This window comes from Mustela putorius, unplaced genomic scaffold (assembly GCF_011764305.1).
Source record: "Mustela putorius furo isolate JIRA1106 unplaced genomic scaffold, ASM1176430v1.1 tig00000281_pilon_pilon_pilon, whole genome shotgun sequence".
Taxonomy (NCBI): domain Eukaryota; kingdom Metazoa; phylum Chordata; class Mammalia; order Carnivora; family Mustelidae; genus Mustela; species Mustela putorius.
The window spans coordinates 13466969-13479618 of NW_025421343.1; the positions used below are offsets into that span (position 1 = coordinate 13466969).

The following is a 12650-nucleotide window of genomic DNA, read 5'->3' on the forward strand; positions in this document are numbered from 1 at the left end:
GACTCACCCTGGTAGCCTGACATTAGCCCTGGTGGGAGTATTTGCTCTGCGGACACCAGCAAAGGCTACAAAGCGGGTTCTGATGTTTGCTCAGAGAGCCGCTTGCCACACATTGACTAGCTCTCACCCCTGAGCAGGGTCTCTCTGCAAGAGCACCCAGAGACCAGCGAGTGGTCAGACCCTGTGAATTGGCTGTCCTCTGGCCCTGGGTAAAGTGTCAGTGAGAGGCTCGTTGAGCAACAGTGACTTTCAATCTTAATGACCACACACGTATTTCCTAAGAGCTCGGCATGCGCTCAGCATTTTGCTTGGTCCTTTCCCTCATGGCTGCTACGTGCAGTAACAGAATTCTCCCGGGTGGTTGGTGCTTTGATCCCCATGTTACAGGTGGGAAACCAGAGGTTCTGAAAGGGGAGGTAGCTTCCCAGTGTCCACCGCTTATGAACAGGGACCTGCAAAGCCTCCTGAATCTGTTTATTGAGTTACCTCCATGCGTCTCCTCTCCCAGGAACCCATGGTGGTTTAGAAAGACATTTCACTTTTTTCTTCCATGGGAGGCCATCTGGTCCAGGTCCCTGCCTTCAGCCACTGAAGCAAAATGCCTCCATATTTTTAAAAAAATTTTTTTAACACATAATGTATGATTTGCTTCAGGGGTACAGGTCTGTGAATCATCAGTCTTCCACAATTCATAGCACCCATCATAGCACATACCCTCCCCAGTGTCTGTCACCCAACTGCCTTATCCCTACCCTCCACACCCCCAACAACCCTCAGTTTGTTTCCTGAGATCTAGAGTGTCTTATGGCTTGTCTCCCTCCCCGGTCCCATCTTGTTTCATTTTTTTCCCTCCCTGCCCCCCACAACCTCCCATTCTACCTCTCAAATTCCTCATATCAGAGAGATCATGTGATATTGTCTTTTTCTGGTTGACCTAAAATAACCCCATTTTAAAGGTGAAATGGTCAGGCGCCTGGGTGGCTCAGTGGGTTAAAGCCTCTGCCATTGGCTCAGTCATGATCTCAGGGTGCTGGGATCAAGCCCCATATCGGGCTCTCTGCTCAGCAGCGAGCCTGCTTCCTCCTCTCTCTCTGCCTGCCTCTCTGCCTGCTTGTGATCTCTCTCTGTCAAATAAGTAAATAAAATCTTTAAAAAAAAAAAAAAAAAAGGTGAAGTGGTCAAGGGGCACCTGGGTGGCTCAGTCTGTGGGGGCATCCAACTCTTGGTTTGGGCTCAGGTCATGGGATCGAGCCTTGTGTCGGGTTCCAGGGAGTCAGCTGGAGGATTCTCTCTCTCTGCCCTCTGTGCTGTCTCTTTCTCTCTCTCTCTAAAAAAATAAGTACGTCTTAAATAAAGGTGACATGATCGAGTTCCAGAGATATTAGAACAAGCGTGGAATCCTGGTCTCCCGCTTCTCACACTGTATCCTTCTACCACTGGAAACTGGCCTCTGTGAGGGGAGCCAATTAAAAAAAAAAAAACAAAAAACACCTTTGGTCAAGTCTGTATGCGGAATTGCCAGATTCTCCGAATTGGAAAAGGAAGAGAATAGTTCAAGGCCATCCAGGAAAGAAGGGAGTTATTTGAGGGAATGGGCAGGGAATAGGTGTTTATGGGAACCCATAACCAACCCACTCTTATTTTTTAGTTTACTCTTCAGTCATGAAATATTTTTAGAGCCCCTTCGCTGCCAGTGCACAGGAGGGGCTCCAGAAATACTTGCTGACCCAAATGCTGTGACAGGTGCTTCAGAGAAAAAAAGTTGTTTTGTTGGTTTAAAACACTGCAGAAATGTGGTTCTAAATAACTTTTCCAAGGAAAATTATGTGTCTTACTACATGAAAAAGTAGCTTGTTTGAAGATATTTTGGATTTATTTCTAACAACCTATTAGCAAAACCTTAAGAAGGAACCCCGCCTTCTACACATGAGCGAAACAGAGAGGGTGACTGTGTTGGGGATATCGTGTCAGCCAGAAACCGAAGCAAATGGAGAAGCTGCTCCTCTTTAGAGGGAAAAAAAAAGGGGGGGGGGTCGGGGAGTGAAAGTATACTTTGCTTTTTATCCTTCTGCTCTTGGAACTATGTTTAATCCATCATGTTTGGAAACCGGTTCTAAATGCTTTCACTTTATATCTTCAGTGATTTCCTGAAACGAAACATTTGTTCTTAGTTGGGAGAGCGTTTCTGTCTCCGCACTAATGAGCCCATTGCTCAATGTTGGTAGACTTTCACCAAATTTAGATCAGCTTATGTCCATTTTGACAGAAGATAGAGGATCTTAAACAGGCCTCCAGACGCTGGCAGGGTTGGGTGTCACAGCCTCTAAGCTGCATTTCCAAATTCTTGGCAATACGAGGCTAATTAACGTGGGAGCTCCGTTATGTGCGTTCCACGTCTCTAAAGGATTCAGAAGGAGACTGGGCAACCCAGTGCTACAGACACGGAACCTAGGCTTAGGAGGTCGATAAGGGCTTAAGCTGAAGATGGGACAAGGTCTGCATGCATCATGAATGCTGGCTTCTGGGCAAGAAACTGGGGATGTGAACGTGACCCTGGAGGAGCTTATGGTCCAAAAGATAGACAGAATTTGCAAATGGATAACAACAACACAGCATGAAGAATGTCATGGGAACACCAAGCACAGCTGAGGCACAGAGGTGAGAGTGCTTTACCAGTGCTCTGTGTGGGGAGCTGGGAAGGTGACCTTGGGACAGGGTTTTGAAGAAGGGTTTAGAGTTCCCTGCGAGTAAAGGATCTTGTTGGGGAGCAGCCGAGCAGATGGCAGAGAGTTTAGTAGGAACCTGAGCGCAGTTAGTGTTGAGGGGTAGGGGAGCCATGAGGGTTGAAGCTGGAAGAGGATAGGTTGGCCCCGGATTGCTGGGGAATCTGGGGGCTCTATCCCTTGACCCCACCAGCCAACCAGGAAAGGATTTTAAGTCTGTTGAATTAATTGGGTTTTATTTCAGTGTTTTGTTCCATGCCCAAAGTGGGACACAGGCTCACGACCCTGCGATGAAGGATCACGGGCTCCACTGACTGAGCCAGCCAGGTGCCCCCTGATGAGTTCGTTTTTAGAAGCTGAACTCTTACAGAATTTGGGGAGCCATTGCAGTAGTCCTGGTGAGGAATGATTATATGCCCAGCTGTGGCAGAATGGAGAGTAAAGAGAAACTGATTGTTGGTTCGCGTTTTTTTTATTTATAATACGATTCTTCGTGTTAAAAGAACGCACTTTGCACTATGTCCTTGTTACTGTGTGGTGGACAGCTGTGTGTCTGCCTGTGGGCCTGTTTTCCTACGTGGCCACACACCCCGTACAGTTTCCTAAGAGAGGTCTGCAAAAGTCCTCCTCTTTATTCAGGGGGCCTGGCGTTGGGGTCCCAGCGGGTCTGTTTATCACTGGGGGCTGGAGAGGCAGGAAAGACTGGTCTTCTAAACTGGGAGACCTCTGCTGTTGGAGCACAGAAACCGTGAGAGGGGAAAGCTAGAGGGGAGGCCCTTCTTTCTGCCGCAGGCCTGTCGCCATCATCAAGAAGTGAACGGAATTCTGAGGGGTGGGGTGTTCTCACCTGGGAAGCCTTTGGTGATGACCAGTGTCCTTGCTTCCAAATGTAGCGCACGCACGCCTTCTGGGAGCCCTACTGTTGATTCTGTAACATGAAGCTTTGCTTCCTTTCTTGCCCGGGCCCTGCCTAAAGGGTTTTCTGTGAGAACGTGTGAATGGGGAGAATGTGGGCGTTACCCAGAGTCCTGTAGAGTCCTGTCTGCACCACAGCAAGCTTGGGACCGGGCAGATTGGGGGGTGGGGGGTGGGGGGGATCGCTGCCTCTGGGAGGTAGAGGGTTAATCTCCGTAGCTCATTGGCAGTTCTGCCTCTGTCCAGGGCATGCTGGGATTTCCTCCCAGCTGTTTTACATCATGAAGATTTGTATGTGGGGGAAATTCCAGGGCACAGCTGCAATTAATCTGCTGCACAGTCTTCAAGCTAAGCAGGGATCCTGTAGGACCGATCTCAGCCTCCCTGCAGGAAAGGGGGTTCTGGCTGTCCAGGGAGAGCGCCCTCCAGAGGGGCCCTTCCCTGGGCCCGAGTGGAATGGAAATAGCCCGGCCAAGAAGCAGCACTGAGGAGGGGGCAAGAAGCAGAAAGGGAACCAGAGCACAAAGATAAAGAGGTGCAGCCCCCTTGACAAATCATGAAGCCAAAGTAACACCGACCGCAATGCTTGATGGAGATAGCACAAAAAAGAAAACTTCTGCTCACTCTTAGGCATGCAGAAGTAAAAATCTTAAGACACCCGTGGTTAGCATTCCACAGTGCAGTGCAAGAATGAACAAGCCACCGTGACCGAATAGGGTTTACCTGGGGAATGCAAGGGTGCTTTCGTGTAAGAAGAATCTGTCCCCGTGTATCCGTACCACAACCGAGGCAAAGAAAAGAAACCACACGACCGTTTTTGGTAGATTGGAGACAGTTGAACAACTGTTGGAGTGAAAACAAATTAAAACCAGGAACAGAACCGTCCTTCCTTCATTAAGGTCAAGACAAGTTCTAAGCCACAGCCTTCGTCTGCTTAACCGTGAACCGCAACAGCACCGTTTACCCAAGTGTTTTCTGTGGGACCCCAGTGTCCAGAAAGAATTTCCCAGATTCAGTAAGAGCGGGCAGCTGCCTCTGTGTTCTGTCTCAGTCACGACATACAGTAGTGTATCAAGCAGCATGTGTAACTCGAAGGTGGTACTACTAACCATTTGGGTCTGGTTTTTTTTCTTTCTGTTTCTGAGGATCCCAAGAGAGTACTTATCCCGCATACAACACCCCTTGGGTGACAAGCATTGCTGTTGCTTGGCCATGGCTTGCCTCGATGCAACCCAGGTTCCCGTGTTTTGAACTCTAGAGAGCATCCGCCGCAGGGAGGCGGGGCCGGACCAGCTTCATCGTAGTGCAGTCTGAGCAGGGTACCCTCGTCAGGAGCCAGTTGGGGTGAGCAGGTGGACCCGAGACTGGGCTTGGAGAAACCAGCATCTTCGATTTGCCCACATGCCCTGACCATGCAGAGAATCTAGGCTCCGCCACACCTGTCTCAGGCCCTGAGGACATGCTCCCACCAATAGCTGGCCCTGGGGTCATGGGAGGGCTGACTTCGGGTGAGAAGCTCCAGCCAGGGAGAGTTTTATTGCCACGAAACACTGGGTGAGGCCTGACCAGCCTCACCTCCGCATCACAGCGGGACTGCTGGCCCCTTCCGCCCGGAGCCATGGTTCTGGGATGCTCAGCTGTCGCTTCTGAGTGCTCCTTCTTCAGAATTGCAGTCCAGAGGCATTTGATAGCGAAGTAACTTCTTAGGGGGGCTCTGATGTCTTTTTATAGGTTTTCCCCCCACCCCCACTGCCCTCTGTCACTTGTTGCAAAATCTTAAAGAGCGGGCACCTGGGTGGTTCAGGTGGGTTAAGCCTCTGCCTTCACAGGTCATGATCTCAGGGTCCTGGGATCGAGCCCCTCACTGGACTCTCTTCTCAGTGGGGAGCCTGCTTTCCCCTTTCCCTCTGCCTGCCTCTCTGCCTACTTGTGAGCTCTCTCTCTCTCTGTTAAGTAAATAAATAAGAAATACCTTTAAAAAGATAAACAAACAAACAAACCTAACCAGGTCTTTAAAAAAAAAACTTTAAAAGGCAGAAAAGTTTAGAATAGGGGAAGGGACACTCCTCCATTTCCCTATCCCCAGACTGAATTCTTGCGCACCTGTACACCTACACTCCACCACACACACACACACACACACACACACAGGAAGGATGGTTCTGTTCCTGGTTCTGTATTAGGTCCCAGCTCTTCAGCCAGTCGAGCAGGGACTCCCCTTGAGGGACAGTTCTGCCGCCCTAGAGGCCAGAGAAGCTGCCGCACATCCTGCCCTGCACAGGACCACTCCCACCAATCCGCCCCCAGTGCCTGTAGCATTGTGTGAGAAACCTGCACTCAGCTCCCACAGCCTGCTCTGCCTCCCAGCCCAAAAGGTCAGCATTCTCTCCTAAACGAGGATTCGGGCGGATTCCTGTTTGATCTAAGCCAACAAGAAGAGTGCCCAGCCTGTGTCTTTAGGACTCCAGCTAGGAAACCAGATGCTGGTAGAGCTGGTGGGTTTCGGGAAGCCTTCTACTACGTTCCGTGTTGGGGTGGGTTTGGGACACTTCTCTTTGGCATGTGACACTTGCAATTGGGGTGTCGGGTTGTGACTGCTACGGAAACATCCCCACAGGAGAACACCGATGCGTAAACATTCTTTCAGCTTTGAGGTGGCCAGCCCTGTGAGAGACAGATAGGGACCGAGAAGAATCAGGCTGGGGTAGGGGTGGGGTTTCAAGAAGGTGATGTTATGGAAAGTGTTAGGACCTGTGTTGCAGAGAACAGTGTGGTGTTTGAAGTCGGGGAGCTCCACGGCCACTCCCCTCGTAAAGCTGGGCTGGTCATTCACCCTGTGTATACCTCCCTTAGCACCTCTGAAAATTTGGGACAGTCACCTCTACTTATAACAGCAGGGTTCTTGTGAAGATGAAACCCATTTATGTGTGTGAGAATGCTTTGGGGGGCACCTGGGTGGCTCAGTCGGTCCAGCATCTGCCTTTGGCTCAGATCATGATCTCAGGGTCTTGGGATCGAGCCTTGCGTCGGGCTTCTTGATCAGCAGGGATCCTGCTTCTCCCGCTCCCTGTGTCCTCAGCAGCCCCCCCCCCCCTTGCATGGGTGCACGTGTGCTCTCGCTCTCAAATAAAATCTAAGAAAGAAAGGAAGAGAGATGGAGGGAGGAAGGAAAGAAAGCAAGCAAGCAAGCAAGCGAGCTTTGGAAACTGTCCACATGGCACAAATGTTATTCACTGAGGAAATGAGTTTTAACTAATGATTCCAGTATCTGTCCAGTCCTTTAAATTTGCTAGAGGCATTGAAATCCCAGTTCGTTCACCTAGAAAGTGGAGGTTCTGGGTCGGGAAAGAGATGGGTGTGGGTGGGAAGGGTCAGCAGAACACAGGGACAGAATGCTATTCAATATGGCAGTGGGGAAGGAGGAACGGACAGGTACGAGAGGGCCCGGAGTAGAGACTGGCCTTATTTTTAGGGCCCCTAAACTCCCCCCTTTTATTCCTACTTCTCAAGCCTCCCACAGCCAGGCCTGCGTGGCCCATTCACCTGCTGTCAGTGCTGCCCACTGGCCCTCTGTAGATGTGTCTTAGGGTTATTATCCTTACCCATGGATGTTGTTTTGAAAGCCCAGACCCTGCCCTCTCAGTCCATGTTTGTGGGTGATGATGAGCAGAGGGGCACACCCATCCCACTTTCCCAGTCCTGGGCACATAGCTCAAGGCCACATCACGATTTATTTTTCCCCCTGGAATTGAATGACCAGAGCAAGGAATTAAAACTCAGAGACTTATTTCTGTCTCTCTGTGAAACTTCCTGGGGCCAGCATTTCTTACTGGAGGTGTAGCTTTCAAAGTAACCTCAAGAATTCTGTGAAGAGGCTGTGTAGCTGGTCCGCTGCCCAGAAGCACCATATCAGTGTTGACACTAAGACAACATGTGTGCTTTTGCCCCCAGCGAAGACTATTGGTTTGCTTATGGAAATGATAGCTGCCATTCATCAAACGTCTCCCACGTGGGAAGCATTGTGTTCTGTACTTGACATGGTCCCTAAGCCTTCTAACAACCAGTTAAATTCTGGACCTAGCCTTGCCTTACAATGAAGAAATCGAGACTTGGAGTTGTCAAGACTCTTGTCCAGGGTTGCACAACCTACACTGGCAGAGTGAGGCCCTCAACCCGTGAGCATTTGACTCTGGACCCCAGGGCCCCTCCCCTCCTCCCCACTCATCCTTTTCCAGGCCCTCCCCAAAAACTGCCAGGCCAGGGTTGAAGAGAGGCTTTTTGTTTAAAAAAAAAAAAAAAAAGTGTGTGTGTGTGTGTGTGTGTGTGTGTGTGTAGAGGATTTACCGTTGAGTTTGGATTAGTACAGGGTAAGGTACTGGGCAATCTTTTCAGGGTCAGGAAACGCTAGATGTTAAATCAGCATCATAGAGTCTGGATGGTTATTACCCATGACCCTTCAGGTGTCCGGCAGATGGTTTTTATTCCTTCACTCCCAGAATCTCCTGGAGGCCGTGTCTTGGGGAGTCTTGTGTGTGGTGCTATAAGCCATGGGGATGAAGGAGGCAGGATCATCTGGGAGCCCTTGGTCCCTTGATGAGCCCTGCTTGTCCCATGACTAGAGCAAGCAGAACTTGACCCTCAGCCATCGGATCTTTGGACACGTTGGTTGGTGGTGACTGTAAGCGCGTGCTGTCCCTGGAGATGATCGTTTGGACGCAGACCAGCCAGGAGCTCCTGCCAGTGCAGTGAACCAGCAGGAGCCTCCCTGCTCACTTGGGGGTGCTAGTGAGACCCCATCTCACCAGCTATCTTGTGTTTTCTGTGCCCTGTGCAGTACCTGCAGATGAAATGGCCCCTCCTCGATGTCCCCTCCAGCGCCACGGTCAAGGACACCAGGTCACCATCCCCAGCACACTTGGTAAGTCTGTTTCCCCTTTGAGCACTGGAGGGATTCTGTCCCTCACCTCAGCCCATGGCATTGCATCCCTTCTGCCGTCCCGAAGTGGATGGGGTCTGGTAGCTTCAAGTGTGTGTGCCTCGGGGGAAGGGCTGAGCTGTCGGGGGTGGAATGGCATCACCTATGTGCCCCTCCATGCCTTGCACCTCAGCACACGCGCACATACCTCCCAGGATCGTGTGTGGTTAGCAGTGGCGGCCCGACCCTGGTCCTTTCCGCCGCCCCCTCCACCTGGGCAGTAGTGCCATCCTTCCGCCCTACTGGAGCTCCTGCTGCCCTGCCCCTTGTCCTCACAGGTGCAGGCAGCGACAGTCCAAGAGGCTTTCTTGTACAGGATGTTATAGGAGAGAATTAAGTAAAACACATACAAATGAAAACCCCAGCAGGGCCACAGAGGTCTTTGTGCCAAGCCCTGTGGCAGCTCGGGCCCCAGGGGTAGAAGATCAGGATGGACCTGGGAGAGGGGAGCAGTGGGGTCCGAGCAGGTCTCACCTGCCCGGGGCTGGCAGGGGACTGACTTACAGAAGAGCTGGACCTGGGACATTGCATTCCAAGATTCCTCTTGGGAGCTTGAGGATCCCTGGGCTTGAGACCTACACAGCCTTGCAGGCTAACTGCTGTTACGTACTGTACAGTGAGCCTCAGAGTCTTAGAGGGTGCAGCTAGAAGGAAACCCACTGGAATGACCTACACATTTTACAGACAAAGAGACCTAGGAAAAGATGGTCTTATTTAAAAACATTGTTGTGGGGCACCTGGGTGGCTTAGTTGGTTAAGCGTCTGCGTTCAGCTCAGGTCCTGATCTCAGGGTTCTGGGATCCAGTCCTGTGTCAGGCTCCCTGCTCAGTGGGGAGTCTGCTTCTCCCTCTGCCCCTCCCTCTGCTTGTGCTCCCTTGCTCACTCTCTGGCAAATAAATAAATAAAATCTTTAAAAATATATAAATAAAATAAAACATTGTTATGGAAAATTTCACCTGTTTCCTTTACCCATACTCCTTCTACTACACTGGGTTGTTTTAAAGTAAATTCCAGGCATATCATTTCATCTCATTCAGGACATTTTAATACCCTGACAGCCCTTTTTCATTAAAAAGCTTAAAATCTGGTTGAGGAGAAAGAAGATACATGGAGCCCATATGATTTGCAGTAATCGTGAGAGCAGCTCACAGAGGCAGAGACCTTGGAGGTTTATAAAGGATGTCTTGTGTGGTTCTCAGGTGATGGTCACTGCTATCCACTGGGGAGGTGAGTGGGGAGAGGTGATTCCCACCCTCTCCAGGAGAGATCAGTGACTGTAGGGAACAGTCCAGTCCAGTGTGGGCTGCCCCTGAGAGGCTCTGTGGCCACTCACCAAGGCTGAACAGCCCCAAGAATAGGCCAGGGGGGTGTCTCTGGTCCCCCAGAGACCTATTTGGGATGGCCAAGTGCAAGGTCCCGATGCCCCCTAGCGGTCAGTCATGGTGGAGTACAGGGCGTCCCACGTCCACCCTGCCACAGACCTGGCTAGTCCCCTCCCGGCACAGCTCGCTCTCTCTCTCTCTGTCTAACAGTTTCAAACCTTTGCTCACTCCCCCGCCGATCCTGCGGCCTCCCCCAGCCCACTCCAGTGGACCCTAACATGCAGGACCCTCCCTCCTTTCCTCCACCCACTGTCTCTGTGCATATTGTCTAAAATCTCCATCTACTTTTCAAGGAAGTGAGTTCCCTTTCATATTAGCACGGGTACCCATTGAGCTTCCCACCCTTTCTGTTGCCCAAAGCCCTCCACCTCTGAAAAAGAAAATAAAAACCCTGTGTCCCGCCCTCTTCCTGTTGCGAGCATTTTTATACTTCACTGGCGGTGTTCACTCCCAGCTTCTCCCACAAGAGCCAAACCCCCACCTCCATCACCGCCCCCTTCGTTCTGCTGGTCCCCTGAAGCCTGGCTCAGCTCGGCCACTGGCATCGGTCAGTGTTTCCAGCCCTCTGCTTCCTGGATTCCTCCTCTCCCCTCTCCAGGAGACTGGACCCAGAGACTCTAAAAGTTCTTTGCCCTCTCTAAGCCTCCATTCTCTTTATAGACTCTTTTCCTTAAATAAATTAAGGTACCTGTTCTCACCTACGGTCTCCCGTGTGAGTGACATAAAGATACACAAAATCCCTAAACTCTCAACAGGGGTCCATGCCTGTAGCTCCAGCAGCCAAGCAAATATATCCATGGACATATGGATGGATTATACAATATATACAACCATGGATGCACGGATTTGTCCGTTGCAGATACGTGCTCTGCGGACACTAATTCAGTGTGGGGTGCAGCAGGGGCTCCTCACTTTGTCAGAGTGGAGAAGCGTGAATAGTTGACACACTACAGTGTAGGTCACAAAATGGCTCATTTTCTAGTAAGGTGTATATTATCACACTGTGTATTCTAAAATAGAAAAACAGAGGGGCGCCCAGCTGGCTTAGTCAGTGGAGTATGTGACTCCTGATCTTGGGGTTGTAAATTTGAGCCCCAAGAGAGTCTTTAAAATCTTAAAAACAAAACAAAACAGAGGGGTGTTTGGATGGCTCAGGTAGTGACCCAATCCGCCTCCCTGCTCAGCAGGGAGTCTGCCTCTCCCTCTCCCTCTGCTCCTCCCCCTGTTTATGCACACGCTCTCTATCTCTCTCTCAATAAATAAAATCTTTTATTTTATTTTATTTATTTATTTGAGAGAGAGACACAGCAAGAGAGGTTGGAACGCAAGCAGGATGAGAGGGAGAGGGGGAAGCAGACTCCCCGCTGAGCAGAGAGCCTGATGCGGGGCTCTGGGATCATGACCTGAGCCAAAGGCAGACGCTTCATGAACCACCCGGGCGCCCCTCAATAAATAAAATCTTACAAAGAAAAGAAAAGCATAAACAGGCCTTGAAAGCTTTAAGAAACATTTATGGGAGGAGACCTTAACGTTAACTTGCAGTGCTACAGATTGGGAGAAGACCTTCATTCTCGGTTTTCCCGCCAGAGCATCTCATTCCGATTCTGAGATACACGTGTGTGTAGGAGCAAAGCCTGACACACCTGGGGAGCACCGCCTCTGTGTTGGAGGATGTTAACTCCATGGGTTTGAATCCCAGCCCTGCCTTTTCCTGTTGGTGCAGCTCTAGCCAAGTTATTGCTTTTTACATTGCTTTGGTTTGCTTGTCTGTAAAATGGGAACCAGAAGAGGTCTTGACCTCAAGAGTGGTGTGCAAATGAGCCAATGCATTGTGAGGATTTTAGAATTGCGCCTGCCACGGGGTGAGCCCTCCGTGACCATGAGCTCCCTGCTGTTGCCTGTCACCACTGCTACTCTTTTGAAGATGAGAGCGATTAAAATACTGTTTAATTCGCTGACTGAGAGGTGGTGAGGGCCTGCCTTAGGGGTCAGTTCAAGTGGACAGATCGCAAAGGTAATAGATGAGGAGTCCGTAGACTCTCATCTGCTCTGCCAAGGATACGATTTACTAGGTCTGGGGTACAGTTGGTATCTTTGTTTTTTTTTTTAAGCTCCCCAGGAGATTCTAAGGGGCAGACAGAATGGAGAATCATTGCACGAATTGTAAATCAGAGGCAAATGGGGAGAAGGAGCTCGAGACAATTCTAGTTCACTAGGTGCTCGATTCCAGTTCACTAGGTGCTCGCTTCTTGAGGCTGGAGCTGGGAGCTGGGCTTGGAGGTGTTCAGAGGTCTGGACACTGGCGTTTTTATTAGAAAACTGAAAACACTCAATTAGGAGGTTTCATTTAGAAGCACAAGCAAAATATTTTAAGATGAGGTTTGCCCTGGGAGAAGGGCAAGCAAAGGAAACAGCCTGCCTACTAGGCAGAGATGGAGTGAGTCATGACAGAGCTACCTGTCAAGGAAATGTGTATAAACAAGCTGTAACTGGGCCAGGTAGGGATGGAGTTAAGTGTTCTTACGACTTGGATTTTATGCTTTAAAAACAAGCTCTAAAAAATGGAATGGCTCTGATATTTTATATGTAACGACTTGTAATATCTGTTCACTGTAATCTCCTTACATCTAGACTGATATCGGATCCCTCACTGGG

The 12650-nt window shown here is 50.2% G+C and overlaps 1 protein-coding gene across 2 annotated transcripts in view; it reads left to right on the forward strand.

The window, feature by feature from the left end:
* The window catches only part of TCF7L1 (transcription factor 7 like 1), a 154335-nt gene that overhangs the window by 126285 nt on the left and 15400 nt on the right, over window positions 1–12650 (forward strand). For both annotated transcript variants that reach the window (XM_045079088.1, XM_013051059.2), the window contains exon 4: window positions 8473–8556. In XM_045079088.1, coding sequence (XP_044935023.1) covers window positions 8473–8556 — 84 coding nt within the window. The remainder of the gene's footprint in view (window positions 1–8472; window positions 8557–12650) is intronic.